The sequence below is a fragment of the Parasteatoda tepidariorum genome, chromosome 7 (genome assembly GCF_043381705.1).
Source record: "Parasteatoda tepidariorum isolate YZ-2023 chromosome 7, CAS_Ptep_4.0, whole genome shotgun sequence".
Classification (NCBI taxonomy): Eukaryota; Metazoa; Arthropoda; class Arachnida; order Araneae; family Theridiidae; genus Parasteatoda; species Parasteatoda tepidariorum.
The window spans coordinates 62624451-62643766 of NC_092210.1; the positions used below are offsets into that span (position 1 = coordinate 62624451).

Sequence of the window (19316 nt, forward strand, 5' to 3'; positions counted from 1 at the left end):
TGCGGCAATCTCATACTATTAAGCTAGGCAGAAGTGAGTAGTCTTTGTCGATAGATCTCTATTTTAGTATTTTGTCGAAAGCGCTTTTTTTCACGAATTTATGTAATACGAATTTATTTGACGATTTTTGATTTATATCGCGAATATTTATCCATTACCTACATAGCCTACATCCATTACCTACATAGTTTCTTTTTTCGATCCGTACGATGAAGTTCTGTCCCTCGAGCATGTGCTCATGTATGTGTGTAATTGAAGAAGAAACTATTTGCTCTAGGTTAAAAGGAGAGAGAGTCTATTTGCTCTTTAAATAACTTCTCATATCTTGAAAAGTCATGTTAATACTTTCGAGCAAGAAGTAAAAGCACATTTTTAATAGGTTTAACGAATTACACGTCATTTGTTTGAATTCAAATTTATTTTAATGACTTAGTATTTACTAAAAAGATGTAATTTTTTAAAAAAAGTTTTTATATGGATTTGAATGATTGTTTTGAATTCTTAGAATTTTGTGCATTTGCAATGTACCTAAGTTAGTAGCGAGCGAAACGAGCTTGGTTTGCGAAGCAAACCATATAAGATTGCGTAACAATTTTCGGGGTTGGCGAGCGTTAGCGAGCAGGGGGCGCAGCCCACTAGTGTATAAAAATACTTTTGTAACATCATTAGAAGTTGAAAAGCGAATAATTGGGACAATATAGTGGCCACGATGGAAGTTAATATAAATGAAGTGTAGATGTGAAAAAGGAGTTCTTCTTGTCGGATTTGATTAACAAATTGGTTACACCTTATCTAATATCAAGTAGGTTTCAATCCTCTTTAATGATTCATATAAAACAATAACTGTGGTCAATTATTTGCCAGGTAATATCAATTTTCTTACCGAAGTGATTTGTCAAACTACTCATTTTAATTGTTATAAAATGAATGTATGATTTTAGTTGTATAGTAATGATATTTAAGTTCTCATGAGATTTACATAATTTAATCTATTGTATAAAATTATTTTATAGCATTAAAATTCTATTTATATTATTTCTTTTGATTTATATTAATATTCTGCCTGTGATTTGTGTATAATTGAACAAACTAATTTTTTTAGCAAATATTGTATATATGCATCTTAAATTTATGATTCATGTTTTAGAATGCATCGTAAAATTAAATTCACTGATTCTCATATGCACCATATCTTACAGTAATTATAAATTTTAGTGTTACTAGAAAACAAACATAATGGCAGTTACTTTACACTAAGTCGAGTAAAAGAACATTCTAGGTGTTTTACTAAACCGATCCTTGGTTTTGTTGTTGAGAAACACTTAGTAAAACCTCACTTTGGTGTGAAATAGTTCCACAATTTTCGTGTTAAAGTACACGAAAAAGTTTTGCAATGTATATAGTATAAATATAGATAGCATTTAAAACAATTAAAAGTTAAAGAAAACTTACTTTATTTCTAGTATCGTTTTCTTTGTACCAAGAAAACCTGTTGCCGTTATCTGTTTTCAAAAGTTCTACAGCTAGAAAAGCAAATTCACCGTTGTCCATGCCTAAGTCGTACGCAGCGAGGAGAATTTCGCGTATTACGCTGCCGCACGATAACAGCAAAAACACTAAAAAACAAATTTTTCCTTTATGATTTATCTAGTTAAAAATACTTGTCTGCTATCTATTCCAGTCTCTATCTGCAGTACTCTATCTGCTATCTATTCCAGTCATAAAAATTTTTCAACAAATACAAAAGGTTTTAAGGAGACATATCGCCTTTTTCCCGTATATAAATAATTTTACTATCAAATTTGCAAAAAAATAAATAAATTAATGAATAAATATAAATAAGCAAATAAATAGATTAATAAATAGATAAATAAATAAAGAAATAATTAAATAAAATTAAGTTAAAAGTAGCATTTAAAAATAATACCTGTATTTCAATTTTGTTATTTTGCTATTTATTTTCCAATGCTTTTATGTTTATCAATTTCTTTTATACATTTCAAATATTACTTTGATTACTAATGATTTATATTATAAGGAATTAGAAATAAGCATTATTAAGAATATTAGTAGTATAATATAAGAATATCAGTATAATAAATATAAATAACAAAAATGTTTTTTGTAAGGATTTGAGAAAATACCAAAAAGAGCTTCTCTATTTATAATTTATATAGAATAAGAGAATTTGAGGTTTCAGAAAAATTAGCTTAAAACTATCCTTCACTCTCAAGTAATAATATCAAAGGCAATGCAACTTATGAAATAGAGTTTTAAAGTTATGCATAAATACAAATTAAAATATGTATGAAAAATAATGTTTGGTATTTTTTGATCAATTTCCAACCATTTAACTATCCATGTCTTTCCTCTTTATGTTTAATATTATAATTTTATTATTTGACATTATAATTGGAATGAAAATAAAACAAAAATTGATTTCATAAAGTAGAGCGCATAAAATAGCAAAGATATAAAAAAGAAACACACATTTTAATGACATTGTTAAGCAAATTGAAACATTTATTGTAACTCAAAGTTATAAGAGAAATAGAGATGTCGTTAGAAATACAGTAGCGATAGCAGTCTAACTGTTTAAGATTAAAAAAAAGAAGATAGTAAGATATCTGAAAGATTACTTATAACTAATTGACCATTTTGCGTGAGAGCATTTGAAATGCATGTAAAGTCAGGCAAAAAATGAATGCATTGAAGAACAAAAAGAACATACGTTTGTACGGCTTTTAGTGGCGGGTTCTGATTAAAACCAAGGCACATAATTCTTATTAAACATATATTTCATTATTTTGGATTAATTTAATTCAAATTAAGCGAAAAATATTTTATTATGCATTTTAATGATTTATGGTTATGAAATAAAGCATGAAACATTGGTTTCTTTTTTTTGCATCTTAATTTTTATTTAAATTTGCACTTATTTTCAGATATTCAGATCTAAGAGAAACATTTATTCATCATTGAAGCTTCTTTAAATTAATTGTTAATAAACTTTTGAATACGAATAAAAAAAAATTTTTTTTTAACGAACTACTTTATTTAAAAATTTTATATTTTAGACTGGATCTCATACTTTATGCTGCTTTTATATTTTTTCTGGATGCATCCAGAGCAAAAACAGCATGCGAAAAATAACTGTTTATTGCACAATACCTCAAAATTTCTTACTTCTATGTTTATTTGTTTTTAATTAGAGACTGGCCGTACTTTAATTCATGGAATTCATTCCTTCATTAAAAATAACTAAAAAAAATACGGTTTGATATTATACAAATTACCTCTCGCTCCGTTTGAAGCATCTCGTAACATGGATTTGTAGTTAGGTTCTAAAGGTGAGTAAAATTCCTTGTAGATTGGGAAAATTTCATAATCAGTATCACGAATTACAGTTGATAAACTTCGGCGAAGAATGGTTTCGGATGACTGTGAATCGTCCACAAGAATAGCCATGTGCCTCCATTGAAATTGCTTCAAAATCTAGATTCAAATTATTATAGATCTTGAAATAAGTTATATTTATAAGAAGATAAAAAAAAATTTTCTTCAGTTTTTAAAATGCATACCTGAAAACTTGTATGGTAACCGCAGTAAAGTTTTCTTAGTCGCAACTACATTTATCTTTTAAAACTTAATCTTTGTCTTTAAGGTTAAAGTGAAAAAATTGTTTTATTCACTAGAACAAATCGGTAATTTAAACACATACATAAAGTAATGAGTATTTAGACAGTTATGCTTAGTGTTGGCGTAGCAGTTTTATTTTTGAATTTTTTTTCTACTTCATTAGTTATTTCGTTACCACTTTGTAAAATCTTTTCTGACGGCCGTACAAGTTAACAGCAATGAAAATGTGAGAATAGTGCAAAAATTATTTTCAAAAAATGATACATCTCAGCCTTGTTATTGTCCCAAAAAATCAGATTAATATTTATAATAAACGGCTATTATTAATGATGATCACCTAACTGATTGTCCACATTTCATGTATTGATGTTTTTCTCCCTAAATATATCTTTAATTTATTGTAAGAAAAGTAACAAATTAATAAAATTTATTCTAATTACTAAGAAAATGAAAGAATATTTCTATACAAAATATTATGCTGTATTAAATTTGGCAAACAATTTATGTTTTGAAGACAAGCTCGTTTACATCACCAAATAAGATATCACCGCCTCAAGCAGAAATGCTAATTGAATCTTTTTCTCCACAGAATAATTTTTTAAAGAAATTTTTGTTTATCACTGTAAATTAGTTTTAGATTTATCTGTATGTTCTTATAAGAATTTTTTCTAAAATTCTTAAACATTTTTAAATTTATGCATTTTTTTAACGTTTTAAAATATATAAATATATAAATTTAAAAAACGTTTATAAATTTGTATATATTTAAATTTAAATATATTTAAATTTACATAGTTACATATTTTTTATCATATGCATATTATTTATTATATACATATTTTTCCTTGCACAGATTGTATTTTTTTCTATTCTTTTTTTTAAAAACAGCAAATATTTTTATTAATGGCAAGGAAAAGTATTTATGACATACTTTTGGAAATAAGCACATTTATTAAATTCTTTGCTAAGACATTTACAACAATTACTTATTTGAAACAACTATAAAATTTTGGACAGTATTTTGAAAACTACCAAGATGATTCCTTTAATGCTTCATTTTCTTAAATACATATTTCGTCATGTATCTGATCATCTTTTTTCTTATTTGCTGACGATTGAAAGACCTTTTGATTCCTTCATTGTCCAATTTATTATAAATTTGAATTGAATTAATTTTCGAAATGAAGTTATCGTATTAGGCTTGTAGTTCCAACTGGCATCATCTATATTTTCAATTTCATACTGTAAATAACACCCCCCCAAAAAATCTTATTAATTACACATCTTTACTACGCATTTCCAAATCACCCAATTATCAATAATCTATACATAAATTTCTCTTATGTGGCACCATAAGCTTGCGTATTTCTCTATCTATTGACAACAGTATAGTTATTATTCATTTTGTTAGGTTGTCTTAAATAACCATTTAAGTAGTATTAAAAAATAAATAAATCTCGAAGCACTTATTTAGGTTCATTTTGTTAGAATGTCTTAATTATTAATTTAAGTAGAGTTAAAAAAATAAGTAATACGTGAAGTATTTATTTAAATTCACCTATTTAGGTTCATTTTGTTAGGTTATCTTAAGTAACAATTAAGTAGTGTTGAATAAGTACAGTAGTACAGTAAAGTAGTGTTGAATAGTTAGTTGTATGTCAAGTATTTATTTAGAATAATTTTGTATTTTGAAGTAGTACAGAACGTAATGGAGCATTGGATGAATTTCCTATCTTATGTCATGACAGTGATGAAAATAATTTTAATATTTCTGGTGCCATATTGAAATGGCTCAAACGCATACTTACCGTGGTTTGTTTGATTTAATGGCTACCGGACAGATTTTAAATTATTTCTAAAATTTTTAATAGAAAAATAATATATAAAATTGAATAAAATTACGATTACATATAATTTACATACACAAAGAAATTTAACAATATCACAGACATCTCTTTAAAATTATTACAAAGTCTCGGGTAATAGCTAGATAGGGAAAAATTTGGTTAAGATATTTTTAAAATTAATTAAGGTGTTAGGATTAGAAGAAGGGTTTAGGAATATTATTAAATAAAGTTGCTGTGCTTCGATTCGATTTTGTTACCATAAAAGTTTATGTGTTGTATTAGATATTTTTGTAAGGCGACTTGTTATAAAAATAAACTCACACAACTTTAACAAAAAGAAATGAATATAAAATTTCAGTCCTGTATCCTAGCACAGTTACATGTGCTAGGATACAAGAATTGTCTTATAGCATCACTGAAGCACAACAACTGCTGCAATCTTTCTTTCTTTAATGCAACACAAAATTTAAAATGCATTTTTGGGTTTCTCTTGTGAACCATAAATGAAGTAGGTCAAAGCAAATAATATAATCGAATTCATCACCTACTAATCTATGAAACTTAATTCGTTATTTAAATTTTATGCTACACCTGGTACCATTTATTTAATAGTTGGTTAAGATACACAAACAAGAGCTTTTTTGTTTAAACATGCCATAATTTTATTTGTGAATTCGAATTTTTTTTTTTTACTTCACCTTAGTTTTATCCAACAACTGATATCTCTCTAACAGAGCCAATTTTTCAGTATTACCAAAGGATTTGTTGTTGCCGTCTTTAACGGTAGATATTTACGTAGGATTTGCCTAGTTATTTGCAATCGTAGTCATAATACTTACTGTTATAAATTAAAGAAAACGTAATTGCTTAAATATTTACTCTGTGATTATGCTTTCTACAAGAGCAGGCAATTTTGAGAATTATTTTGATAAGCCTAGGACATTATTATGAGGATTATTTTGATAAACCTAGCATATAGTTATGAGGATTATTTTGATAAACTTATTTTTATTTTGATAAATCTGCAATTTCACACCAAACAATAACAAATTTAGTATTACTTGGCTTAGAATCTAAGACGGATAGTAAATTCTAGGATTGAAATTGATCCTATACTACATCGAAGGTACATTTTAAAAGAGCTAATTTTATGACTTTTTACTTACTTGAAGTAGAAATTTGCTAACTTGTTCCGATGAAAATGATAATCTAGTCAAAGTAGTGCAGATATTTTTCATTGCGAATTGAACATCAATTCCACCAGCAGTATAAATCGGAACATTCGAAGGTACATTTTTAAAACAGTTTAACATCAGAACATCGAAGGTACATTTTAAAAGAGCTAATTTTATGACTTTTTACTTACTTGAAGTAGAAATTTGCTAACTTGTTCCGATGAAAATGATAATCTAGTCAAAGTAGTGCTGATATTTTTCATTGCGAATTGAACATCAATTCCACCAGCAGTATAAATTGGAACATTCGAAGGAACATTTTTAAAACATTTTAACATCAGAACATCGAAGGTACATTTTAAAAGAGCTAATTTTATGACTTTTTACTTACTTGAAGTAGAAATTTGCTAACTTGTTCCGATGAAAATGATAATCTAGTCAAAGTAGTGTAGATATTTTTCATTGCAAATTGAGCATCAATTCCACCAGCAGTATAAATCGGAACATTCCAGTACGAAGACATTCGGCTCACCGATTCCAGGGCTTTGCTACAGGCCGGCCCGATAAAAGCCGTTACATCATTATTGTAGAATTCTTCAGCCGCAAAAGCACCAGCATGGTTAGTAAAACAAGTCTGAGAGTCATTTTTGAGTTTTAAACTGAAATTAATATTTGGATACAATCGATTGACCTCTTTTACGCCAAGAAAGACAGCTGCTTGCATTGCTTGAATTTTCAATGGTAGTTCAGATTTCGATACAAAAATTGCGACGATGTTGGCATTGAAAGTAGGTAATGGATAAATGATTGTTTGCGATTCGCCGTAAGGCAGGGCTTGAATGACGATATATAATAAAATAAAGATCATTTTAAAATTTAAAAAAAAAAGCTTCAATTGTAAATTGATCGCCAAATTGAGGTGTGCTTTAAGTATTGTTCTTATAGTATCTTAGATGTAGTGAAGTTCATTGTAAAGAACAAATATAATTTTTATTTATTAAAAAATATTTAATATTTTGAAAAACCAGTTTGCGAACTGAGTTTAAATTAAATGTAAATCTTTATGGTATGGAACGATGTATGGGAAATTTGCTAATTAGAAATATAAACTTCCTCAAATATCGCAAATTTATATTTTACAACACTGGACAAAAATTTGGAAAGTTAGAAAATTTCGAAATGGTTACTTTTGTCTTTCATATGAAGATGGCCTAATTCGATGTAAGAAAAAAAGCATCACCGAATATCATCTTCGAACTTTCTTGAAACAATTCTTTTTATAAAACTGATATTTTCTTAACTTCGCTTTAGCGTGAGAGTTATAGCGTGAAGAAAATGATACTTAAAACTATTATCGTATGTCTAATGGGAAATTGACATGAATGTTTACATTTCACCTATTTAATGTGATATTTTATTGTAGTTATGTTCTATAGAACTTTGATTCAGAAGCGAGTTAGGGCTTCAAAAATCCTTTATATATGTGTGCTTTGAATTATTAATAACCATTTTCCATGAAAAACTGGCATTAGAAAAGTAAAACAATAAAGTAATTGTGGATTTAATGAAGAAGTTGGGCTAATTTTAGTAATTTTTAATAAACATATTTTTTTAATTAAAAAGTTCTTCAGCATTTTAATAATTTATAATTTATAATAGTTAAACCAATATGTCTTTTCAAAATAATGTTTCATTATATGAAAATTTTGATTTGTGTTTTTCTGAGATTTCTGTTGTTTTTAACATCAATAGCAAAATAAAATTATTTTTAGCATTTAAAACATTGTATATTATAACAATTTTTTAAACATAAATGTTTTGTTAAATTTTCATCATGGTGAAAAGTTGAAAAAATAAAAATTAAGACACTTTTCTTTACAATGAACTTTAAATCAGTTTCAAACGTTGATAAGCAGTAAAGTATTTCTAATTATAGACGAATCTCTATTTAACGAAGTCGCTAAATCCCGATAATAAGTTCGTTATATGGAAAATTCGTTGAACAGAAAATTACATTTTTAAATACTTAAACAACGCAAAACAGGTTTTAAATTCATAATCACTGGACGTAATTGAAATAGCAATTGATACACCTTTAATATGGAAACTAGTATCTACTATTTATTTTATAAATTTTAACTATAGTGCGGCTTTGAGGAGAACTCCTCCAGACTGAAAGTCTGGGGCTGTCTGCTGCTATGGTAACAAGCGAGAGCACATCTCTAATAGGGGTGCAATGGAGGAATAAAGGTGTCGATTCGTTTACTCACGACGACCTACGCTAAGATGGAGACACTAAGGTTAAGATTGAGAAAACTATTCCCCCCACACACCTATTCGAAGAGACCATCCCTCGTAACCATAGTACCCGCCACGACGCGAGACGGGTGTCTGGAGGAGTTCTCCTGAAAGCCGCACTATATGTAAGAAATCTGCATGGAAAGCAAGAATAGAGCAAAACATTATCCAGTATTACAGTATCATGCCACATACATTTTCAACTAAAAAAAGCTAAATTTACGTAACAAATTATAGCTGCATTTATTACAAAAGTAATTTTAAACATACATTACCACGTGCATTGTTAAATTTAATTGCTACTGATAAAATCCGTTAATTTTGTCTGAGTTTTTCACTTGAAATGCAAACAAAAAAGGAAAGGGATTTAACTGCTTTCTCTAAAAGTTAAGTGGCTACGAAAAACAATTCAATATCATTCCCCCCATACAATGCGTTAACAAGTTTGAAATGTTCTGATATATTTTGGGAAATAGGGAAAGTGTATCTCAAAGAAAAGTTCATTAAATCGAAAATTCACTTCGCTATTTGGAAGTCCAGCTGGACTGAAATATTGATAAAACTTTTCATTGTACTATAAGAAAAAAATTTTCAAATCTCATGAAACTTTCATCGTTTTTGACGAAACCATTTCTTGGTACATGCTTCGAGCGACCAGTTTGTGAAAATGACGAAATAACTGTCTTTACTACTGTGAAGAAATAAACTTCGTCAAAAGTGAAGAAATGTTCTGTCTTTCTAATTTATTTTTCAAAACAAAAAGTACTTGCTTCATCGTTGATGACTTTTTTATGGGTACCACATAGATGATTCAACGTCACTCCAACAACAAGAGAACAGGCGGAGTGGAGAGAGAAATTACACCCACGTACAAAGAGGGATTCGAACCCGTGATATTCCAGTTATGAGGCTAACTCCTTTTCGACCATATGGCTCTGTGGACCAACTCTATGCTGTGGACCAGGGATATCATTCCTTTGACCGTCTAGTTTTCATTCCAGTTTTGTTATACTGATTAACAGTCTCCCTCATTACACTTCGATGAAGAAGGATTTAAGGAAAGATTGAGGAAGGATTTTGGAAACATTTTCGTTATATATTTAGTTGATGGCATAGATTCGCTTTCAATAATAATTTGAAAGTCTTAACGATTCTTTAAAAATATTTATTATTACCTTATAAATCATTAACATGTATTTCTTTAATCATTAAAAGAAAATGTTATTGCAAAACAAAAAAATTGATCTAGAATTGATAATGAAATATGAAAGGAAATAGATATGTTTTAAAATTTTTAATTTGAATTATTTTATTTAATGTCTTTTTCAAGCTAAAACAATTCATTACTTCATTATTTCATCTTTCTAAATAAACACATTTAAACGAAACCTACACTATAAAAAAATTCCATATAGACTGAGGGTGCCATCACTTTTTAGCGTAAAATCCATTTCTACCGTAATATGTTGACCGTGATAGCTGTTGTGTAACACTCTTAATTTAAATAAAACTAGTTTCACGTTTTCGCTTAACACTAGCGAAGTTTCACTTTTTCGCTTAACACTAAGATTAATGCCTAAGATTAAGATTAATAGGAAAGTCATGACTTGTTTTTAACGCTTTTTATCAGTCTTATTTGAGATTCTGATCAATGCTGTTTGCTTCTAAGTCGTATATAATACAAGTACTATATAATACTTGTACTATTATATGCACTGATAAAAACAGCGCAATTACAGCTGACATATAAATTTGTCAGCTGTGCAATATATATATATATATATATATATATATAGCACAATAAATGAATACAAAAAGAGAAAAGGAAAGAATAGTAATAATTAATAAAAATCCGAAGAAAAAAAAAGATATCTTTTCACCAGCTCACACGATTACATCTGCAAANATATATATATATTTAATAAATAAGTAAATACAGGAAAACACGAAGAAAGTTAAGAAAAACAATAAGTTTCCTTTATTGCGCTTAAGCTGCAAGTAAGCAGAACTCATTAGATAAGTTCAAAATGAAGAAGAAAACAAAGAAAAATAATAGACAAATGGAAAAAAAAAGGGGGGGGGAATAATAAGTAAAATAATAACAAACAACAGTTTAAAAAAAAAGGATGAATTTTTATTTAAGAGACTATTATTTTTCCTTGTTTTATTCTTCATTTTGAACTTATATATGTATATATATATATATAGGTAAAACTTTTATTTAGAAGAAAAATATTAATTCACGTTTAGTCTTAAAACTTAAAACTAATTTAAAATCTGTGTGAATGAGCTTCTAAAATTATCTCACACTTAAACATTTTGCACATTATAGATCATCACATTTTCGGCAACCTTGGAATATTTTACGTTAGGTTAACAATACATTTTTTTCTAGTGCAGAAGAAAGAAATGAATGATTGTCAGCCATCATTACTTTTTAGAGGACCTGCCTATCTTCGTGAATTGTGACACAAACAAGAGTATCTTCTCGATTCTTTCCAAGTAAACTTAGGAAAAACTTTTTTGGCGAAAAAATATTATCAGTCTTATAATTGATCGAAGTATCATCTGTTTTTTATCAAACATTTTTTTTCTTTATACGAAACTTTCCCTTTGAGTTAGCTTATTGCTTCTCTGTTAATGGAACACATTAATTTTGAAAATATAAGCAAGAGTTAATATTAAACTTGTAGGCATTGCAGTCAAACTACTTTTTGATATTTTAGTATTCAAATAGGTGAGGAATAGGTGAGGAATAGCAATTATTTTTATTAAAAAGCTGTTTTTCTCTTTTGATAAATCTATATTAATTTCTCCTTTTATAATAAGTAAAAAACAAAAAAAGCAAAAATATATCAAAAATTCCCGGTAGTGGATTCTTTGTACACTGATAGAATTTTCATTTTAAAATTATGGTAAAATTTCAAAAAAGTCGTGTTCTGAAAATTCGATTTCTCTGGAATTATTCCACCAATTTCACTCAAGTTTTGTGTTAAATTATGTTCTTTAAATTGATATAGAAAATTGTATGCCTTGTAATTTTTTTCGACTAATATTTAAATAAAATAATAAAAAATGTTAAAATTTAAAATGTTAAAATTTTTTGCTTAGAATTAATTGCCTTTGGCTACATGAATATTATAATTGTATGCAAAATTTTTCAATTCTATTTAAAATTTCTCGAGATATGGTGAAATACGCAAAAAGTAAAATTTACATTAAGGGGTCCAAACTTTGAATCGCAATTTGACCAAACTATGGAGACCATATTTCCCAGATTGCTGCTATCCACTCCATTATGTTTTGGGGGTCAGAAATACGAATCCATCAAAAATAGGTATGTTTATTCAGAGAAAAAAAGTTTTTGTGTCCCTTTTCGTTGTTTAAAATGTCTTCACCAATTAAATAGCATATTTGAGGTCACCCTCTCGAAGCATTGAGAATGAGTTCTGGAACGTAAGGATTTTTTCAATAGATAAAAAATTTCTGAGGGTGGTCCATTATCTATTTTGTGGACTGTACTACTTTTCTTATAAATCATATTTTCTAGAAAAAAAGTTAAATATCTCAGTCCTATCCCACTAGTAGAGTAATACCTGGTACCATTTTAACTCTAAGGAAATTTAGAACTTCAGTAAAAAAGGAGTTGACATTTCTATTTCATTTGACAATTGAAGAAATTATACATGTCATTTAAATTTGATGTAGTCAAAGGGGAGGAGAGAAAAGAGATTAATAATTGTCCCTGCGACAGGGAGGGCTGAAGTTCTCTACAAAAACTTTTTCAATGCTTTTACAAAAGGAAATGGCAGGTTTCTTCATATCTATATAAAAACTACAATTTTGCATAAATAGTCTTTAAAAAATTTTAAAATACGGAAATTAAATACTTTTTGTACTTTGAAAAAGAGACTCACAATAAAGTTTGATCTGGGGCCGTAATACATCTTTTCACCCTTGAATTAAGTTTCCTTTTTCCACTGCACAGCAGCTTTCGTGAGCCCAGCATAGACGCATATCAATGCTGGACGGGTGGGGGAGTACAAAAAACACAACTGAATGAGTCACTTGAAATCTGAAGAAATAGAACCCTTGAAATACTAATGTTCCGAAAATGGAACAAGTGAATTTAAACTAATATTTTGATTTCAAAAGTTTGAAATAAAATTTTGAAATTCATGTCTAAAAGAGCCATTATATTAACCTTAAAAAATCTTTTAAGAATTGCTAATTGTATTAAAAAAGTTGGAATTTTAAAAAAATTATATTACAGACAGGATATAAATAACAAAATTATGTAAAATTTCTAAAATAAGGTAATAAGGTCCTAAAAATAAGGTAATAATGGTAACAGAACAAAGATAGATGCAAAGAAAGTAACTTCAAAATTTAAATTTTATATGTATGATATGATGCGCTTGAAAGTTTGGGTTTCTTAATGTTATTTTCCCTTTTTGTCCATTTTTCCATATCTCGGGAAATTTTCAAGCAGCAATAAAAATTTTGGCCAAATTTCTTCTGCTGTTTCTCAAAGACTTTTCTGTCTGCTTCGTGAACCATTTAAAATAATATTTTAATTATTATTTTACTATGCATTATTTGTTTTATTATTTTACAATTTAAAGGGCAAAAAATGTTTGAAACGCATGATATGCAATTTTATAAATGCTAAAATTCAATATTTTAAAGTATTAGACTTTATGCATAGGTGTACTTTTCAAATATATTTCTCGTGTTTTCTACAGTTTATACNTTTCATGTTTTTTAACTTTGTATGCTTGTAGAATATATTAATTTTCACTTAAATACAAGCGTTTACATATCAATTTGAAGGTAATTTAAAGTAAAATTTAATAACAAAAACAGAATTAAAATATCTGTATTACAAAAAAAGTTATGCTCATTTTAGAAGAACAAACAAACACAAATCGTTTTGAATAAGGACGCGTTTTGTAATAAAAGCGTACTAGCCATTCACAAACACTGTTCTTATGACCAATCAAATGTCTGTAACTATAGTTTAGGTTATTTGGATCTTTCTAGCATTATATAAAGCCTTAGTGCCTTTATTTTTTACAAAACCAAGTAAGAATAAGGTAGACGCGAAGTTTTTTTTTCGCTTGCCAAAATTCATACCCAAGACAAAATTTTCTGTGAGGGACATAAACAAGATGGTTACCACCATAAAAATCCACCTAATACCATATTACTTCTTAATGGTTGTATCAAGACAAACAATCACGTCATGTCAGGAGTTGAAGCAGTATCATTTTGGACTAATATGAGAAAAACAAACATGGTTTAATGGTCTAATACATAATGAATATTTTATTGGCTTCCAACTTAACCAAAAACCAGCTTATTTTTCGATTTTGCCACCAAGGCTAATCATCATCTTATAATAGGAACATGGTTTGGTGTTTTATTTTTGTTTTGTTGATAGTAAAACAGATACAATCCATCATTAACCAATATATTTTATTGGCTTCTTCTTAATTTTATTGGTTTTTATTGGTTCATTTTATGTCATCAACTGAAAAAAAAACTATTTCATTTCTCAAATAAAGAGAAGGATTTCAAAAAATAATTTAATACTTTATGAAATAAAAATAGGCTAAAATTTGATAAGTATAATGATATAAATTCGATGAAATAATTTAACGCTGTTATGCACGTGAGCCTTACATAAACACACATGAATTTTTGTTCCATAAAGCTATACAGATTCACATTTGTGCTGTAATCTGCACGTAATCATTTGAAGACTTCAAACATTTCTTGGAAATCACACCAGGGGAAAGACTATTCAGGATAATTAAAAGAATATAATGCTTTTGGAAGTCGGTTCAAGAAAGAAGCGAAAATCTGCTATTTTATTTATTTATTTGGGAGAGCATATTATATTACTGTAAAGGTTGGTATTATTTTATATCTTCTTATACCTTATAAATGAGGATCACGAATATTCAATTTTACCATGATTAAAGTCATACTGACAAAATGTATTACAAAAGTATATGTCCTCACTTGGACACGAGTGCTCTAGTTTTTGATTACTAAGACAAAAACTAAAATAAATTATTTCACCCCAATCCTGAGAAACTATACGGGATTATTACAATATATATATTTTTATATCTGAATTAAAAAATTCAAAAACGGTTAAATTGCCAATTATTTTAAAACATTATTTCATCCCTCTAAAAACATTTTTCATTGTTATTTTATCGACAATACAATAGTAGTAGGAAATATAATATCGTACCGATTTCCGTTAGAAGTTTCAAAAACTTATTGTTTTCCGTGACAATCAACGATTTAATGTTCCTATTTGTTTCTTGTCATAATACATTTCTATGCTCAAAATACTCAGCAAGAAATAGCGCAAATTAAATACTATGCTTTGCCAGAAACATTAAAGTATCATGTTATAAGAAAATTTATCAGCATGTTTAGTTAAATACCTTTATAACCTCCTAATATCTTAATATACCTAATATCTTTCTAATACAATTAACATTATTTGATACCTCTTAATTAATTAACATGCTCTAAATATTTTATAGTTAGCATAAGGATAACACTCCTGCAGCCATAACATTTAATATATGCTTTTTCTATCTTAATCAAAAATAAATTTAGTGGACAAAAAATAATATTTAAATAAGATAAATATTTTAAAAAAAACTATTAAAATGAGAAAAGTTTCTACTGAATAAAGTGGACAAATAAAGCATTGAAAGCAGCATGATTTTCAATTGAAACATGAATTTGTTTTAATAATCAATAGAGATTTTGGTTTGTTTAAAGGATTTTTTTTCTTTTTTGCAATCCACAATGTGTGATTTTGTTTACTTTAATTTTGAAAAGAAATCTATAGAATGCTTTTAGAGCACGTATTATGGAACATCCTAGATCTATGTTTATTAAAAAATAGAATTAAGTGCACAAAAAATAAGATCTCAAAGCACAGAAGAAATCAGCTATAAATATTCATATTTTTTCGCCTCGCCATGTATGCATTTTCTGACAATCAATCAACTGATTATAGCATTATACTACAGTCTTTTTATTCATATTTATATTGAATGCGTTTCTTTTTCCTAAATATATTTGAACCCAAATTAAATTCAGAAACGAAATAAGGCCAGAAATACCGAGAAAGAATAAAAATTTAAAGCAAGCAATAGGATTATCGTAAATAGATTACATCGTTCCAACAATTAATCTCCATATACCATACATTTCTGTTGCCTACTTCGTTCCATGCAGCTGGGTACATATTATACCCGAGAGGGCTAATCTGTCAGTCTCACGACCGACAGAACAGGGGTTCCAGTCCAAGTATTGGCACTGCAATATTTTTTCTATTCACTTTAACGCAAGAAGAGTTTCCAGTGTCCCGCACTCTGCAATGCCCATTACATAACAAAAAGTCTAACTTCAACGTCCCGTTTTCGCGGTTTTGAAACCATTCTAGCTGTAAATGGTTAAAGAACTGTATAGCTTCGTATTCATAGTTTTAAAACCATACTAGTTATAAATGGTCTCTAAACCGCAAATTTAAAAATTATTCTTTACAGTAAACTTTAGTGTTAATTATATAGACAGACTGTGCGGTTATTTTACCGTAAATTTAGAATGAAAATTGTAACAGTGTACATATTTGTTACTTTACCTTCAAATTTATGTATTTGTTTATGGTGACATAGTTCATCTGCCATTGAATTATTGTTATAACATGCTATTATTGTATATTTAACTCACTAAATAATCAATAAAACTTACTTACCGTTTATAATTGTAAACGATAATTAAATATTATATTTATAATAAACGACGATGATTATTTTTGTAATAGATATACAAATAAAGCAGAGAGTAGAACAACAAATAGTTTCAAAAATTATTTAATTTCGATAAAAATTTACACTTGGATTTGAGAATTGTTTCATAAGCTTCAAAATTTTTCATGGTTAAGGAACCCTTCACCCTAAAATAGATAGACAAAATATCATTAGAGTAATTTGTATTTCTATCACATTTTTTGCATTTTATTGAGCAGTTATTAAATTATTCAAAATTGGTATTTATGCAGTACTTATAAAATCCATTTCGATTGCTAATTAGCGTTTAAGTATTTTTAACGTCTTTATGCTTCATATAAATTGGTGTTATTTTCGAAATTTAAAAACAAAAACAAAATTTTGAATAAGTTTCGAAAAATATTTCATATATAGTTTAAATATTGTAACAATGACGGAAATGTGCAATTTTTATACAAAATTTTAATCAAGCAAATAATATACAATTTGAAAAAGTCGCTAGAAAATTAAAAACATTCAGAATCTCAGCTTATTATAAGTTGTATCTAAAAAAACAGATCAATAAGTTTAAGATTTTAAAAGCTAAAATGTATCAAAATAAGCTATGTAGCAAAAGAAAGAAATATTGTACATAAAATTAGTTTCTATTTAAAGGCATATATTTTTATTCTTTATTAATATTTGGCTTATTTGGACATTGTTGTTAAGTCAAATAATAAGTCATTTATTTGAATTGAATTTTAAACAAAGAAACTTTCTAGTTTTTTTTTTATACACACACATGCACGCATTTATTACAATATAGGAACTATTTGACTAACCATTTCAGCTACCAGCTGGTCTACATTTTTTAAATTAGTAGAAATTCATTCATTTCGAGATGTATAATCATACAGTCAGGAATTTAGACGATATGTAGGTATAAATACATATTGTTAAAATGAGACTGGATTTAATTTTTATCTCTTACATGTCTGCACTTTGAGATCCAGGTATTTCGAGGAATTTTTTTGATTAGAAGAAAAAAATATATAATAGAAATTTGGATAAAAAAAAATTCAGAACAACATATGTTAATATTAAAAAAAATATACTAATCAGCCCATAGGCGCTTTTAAAGGACAGTAAAGCAAATTAATATTCACCATAGTTACTATTTTTTTATGTGAATTGAAAAATTTTTGCACACAGTTATAAAATGCGTTTGCTCAAGGAAAATTTCATGCAAAAAATATTATTTAAAAATTCTTTATTATTTTTTAGTATTTTATTTAATAACTGTCGAAAAAAAACTGAATTACAAGATATGAAATTTTTGCCACATTTCAAAAATTGTAATTTTATCTGGCAGAATGCAAAATTTGAGTAAAATTGGTCAAATAGTTCCCGAGATATCGAAATTTCAATAAAAAGTCAAAATATCGAAATTTCAAAAAAAGTCAGATGTTTAAATTTCAATTTTTCAGAAGCTATTTTACCGATTTCCCTCTTACTTTGCATTTTGTCATGTAAAATTACATTCTTTAAAATAATGTAAAATTTTCATAACTTAGATTTAAAATTTTTTGACCGTTATTGAATGAAAGATTAAAAAATAATAAATAATTATTAAAATCATTTTTTTGCGTGGAATTATCTTCACATAAACAAATTCAATAATTGTATGCAAAAGTTTTCAATTCGCTTAAATAGTTCATGCGATATGCTGAAATACACAAAGAGTAAAATTAACATAAAATTCTCCAAATTTTGTACCGAAGTATTGGGACCATATTTTCCTGTTTGAGGCTATTGATTTTTACTTTTACTTTTGATCAAAAAGCAAAATTAATTTAATTGAGTAATAGTTAATATAACTTAGTAAAAGAAAATTCATTGAGTAAAAGTAAAATTAAGCAAAAAGTGCAAAATTAATATTAAAGTGTCTGAACTTCCGACTGCTTTCCAGGTACAACTATTTAAACCATATTTTACAGATTGCGATTATATTTTGAGGATCAAGGAACCGAATCCGTCGATAAAAAGGTATGCTTATAAAGAGAAAATACGTGTTTTCGTCTGACTTCGCAAATTAGTATACCATTTGCAGTAATTAATTAGCATATTTGAGGTCATGCCCTCCAACAATCAAGATTATGTCCTGGGTGTTTCGCTTTATATTGTACGCAAACGTGTTTAATGCATCTAGCAATCGCTATTGTCCAACCTCTCACCAATAAAAATATGGAAAATTTTATTATTTTTACTATATTTTCATTTGAAGCATAATGATATACAGTTAGAGAATTAAAATATTGAGTTTAAAATAGATGTCAAAAAATAATTATTATTACTAATATTTGGTAAGAAAAAACATTTAATATATTAAAGCATTTTGAAATTGAAATGAGAGTTCCACGAATAAGAATAACCATATCATCCTATGTTTAAATGTATCTGTGACGATTAAATGTAATATTTCTTTAATTTTTGATAACTTCTGCCATTTTACATATTTGCTTCTAGCAAGTATTTTTAATTCTTTTAAACTA

At 27.4% G+C, this 19316-nt stretch overlaps 2 protein-coding genes across 2 annotated transcripts in view; both read right to left on the bottom strand.

The window, feature by feature from the left end:
* Positions 1 to 7626, bottom strand: part of LOC107454590 (atrial natriuretic peptide receptor 1) — a gene marked incomplete in the record, with an annotated part of 46875 nt that extends 39249 nt beyond the window's left edge. Inside the window, 4 exon segments of the mRNA XM_043057721.2 lie at positions 1460 to 1616; positions 3297 to 3495; positions 6653 to 6828; positions 7049 to 7626. Coding sequence (XP_042913655.2) covers positions 1460 to 1616; positions 3297 to 3495; positions 6653 to 6828; positions 7049 to 7529 — 1013 coding nt within the window.
* Positions 1 to 19316, bottom strand: part of LOC107454592 (ubiquitin-conjugating enzyme E2 J1-like) — a 183825-nt gene that overhangs the window by 86865 nt on the left and 77644 nt on the right. The window lies entirely within an intron of this gene.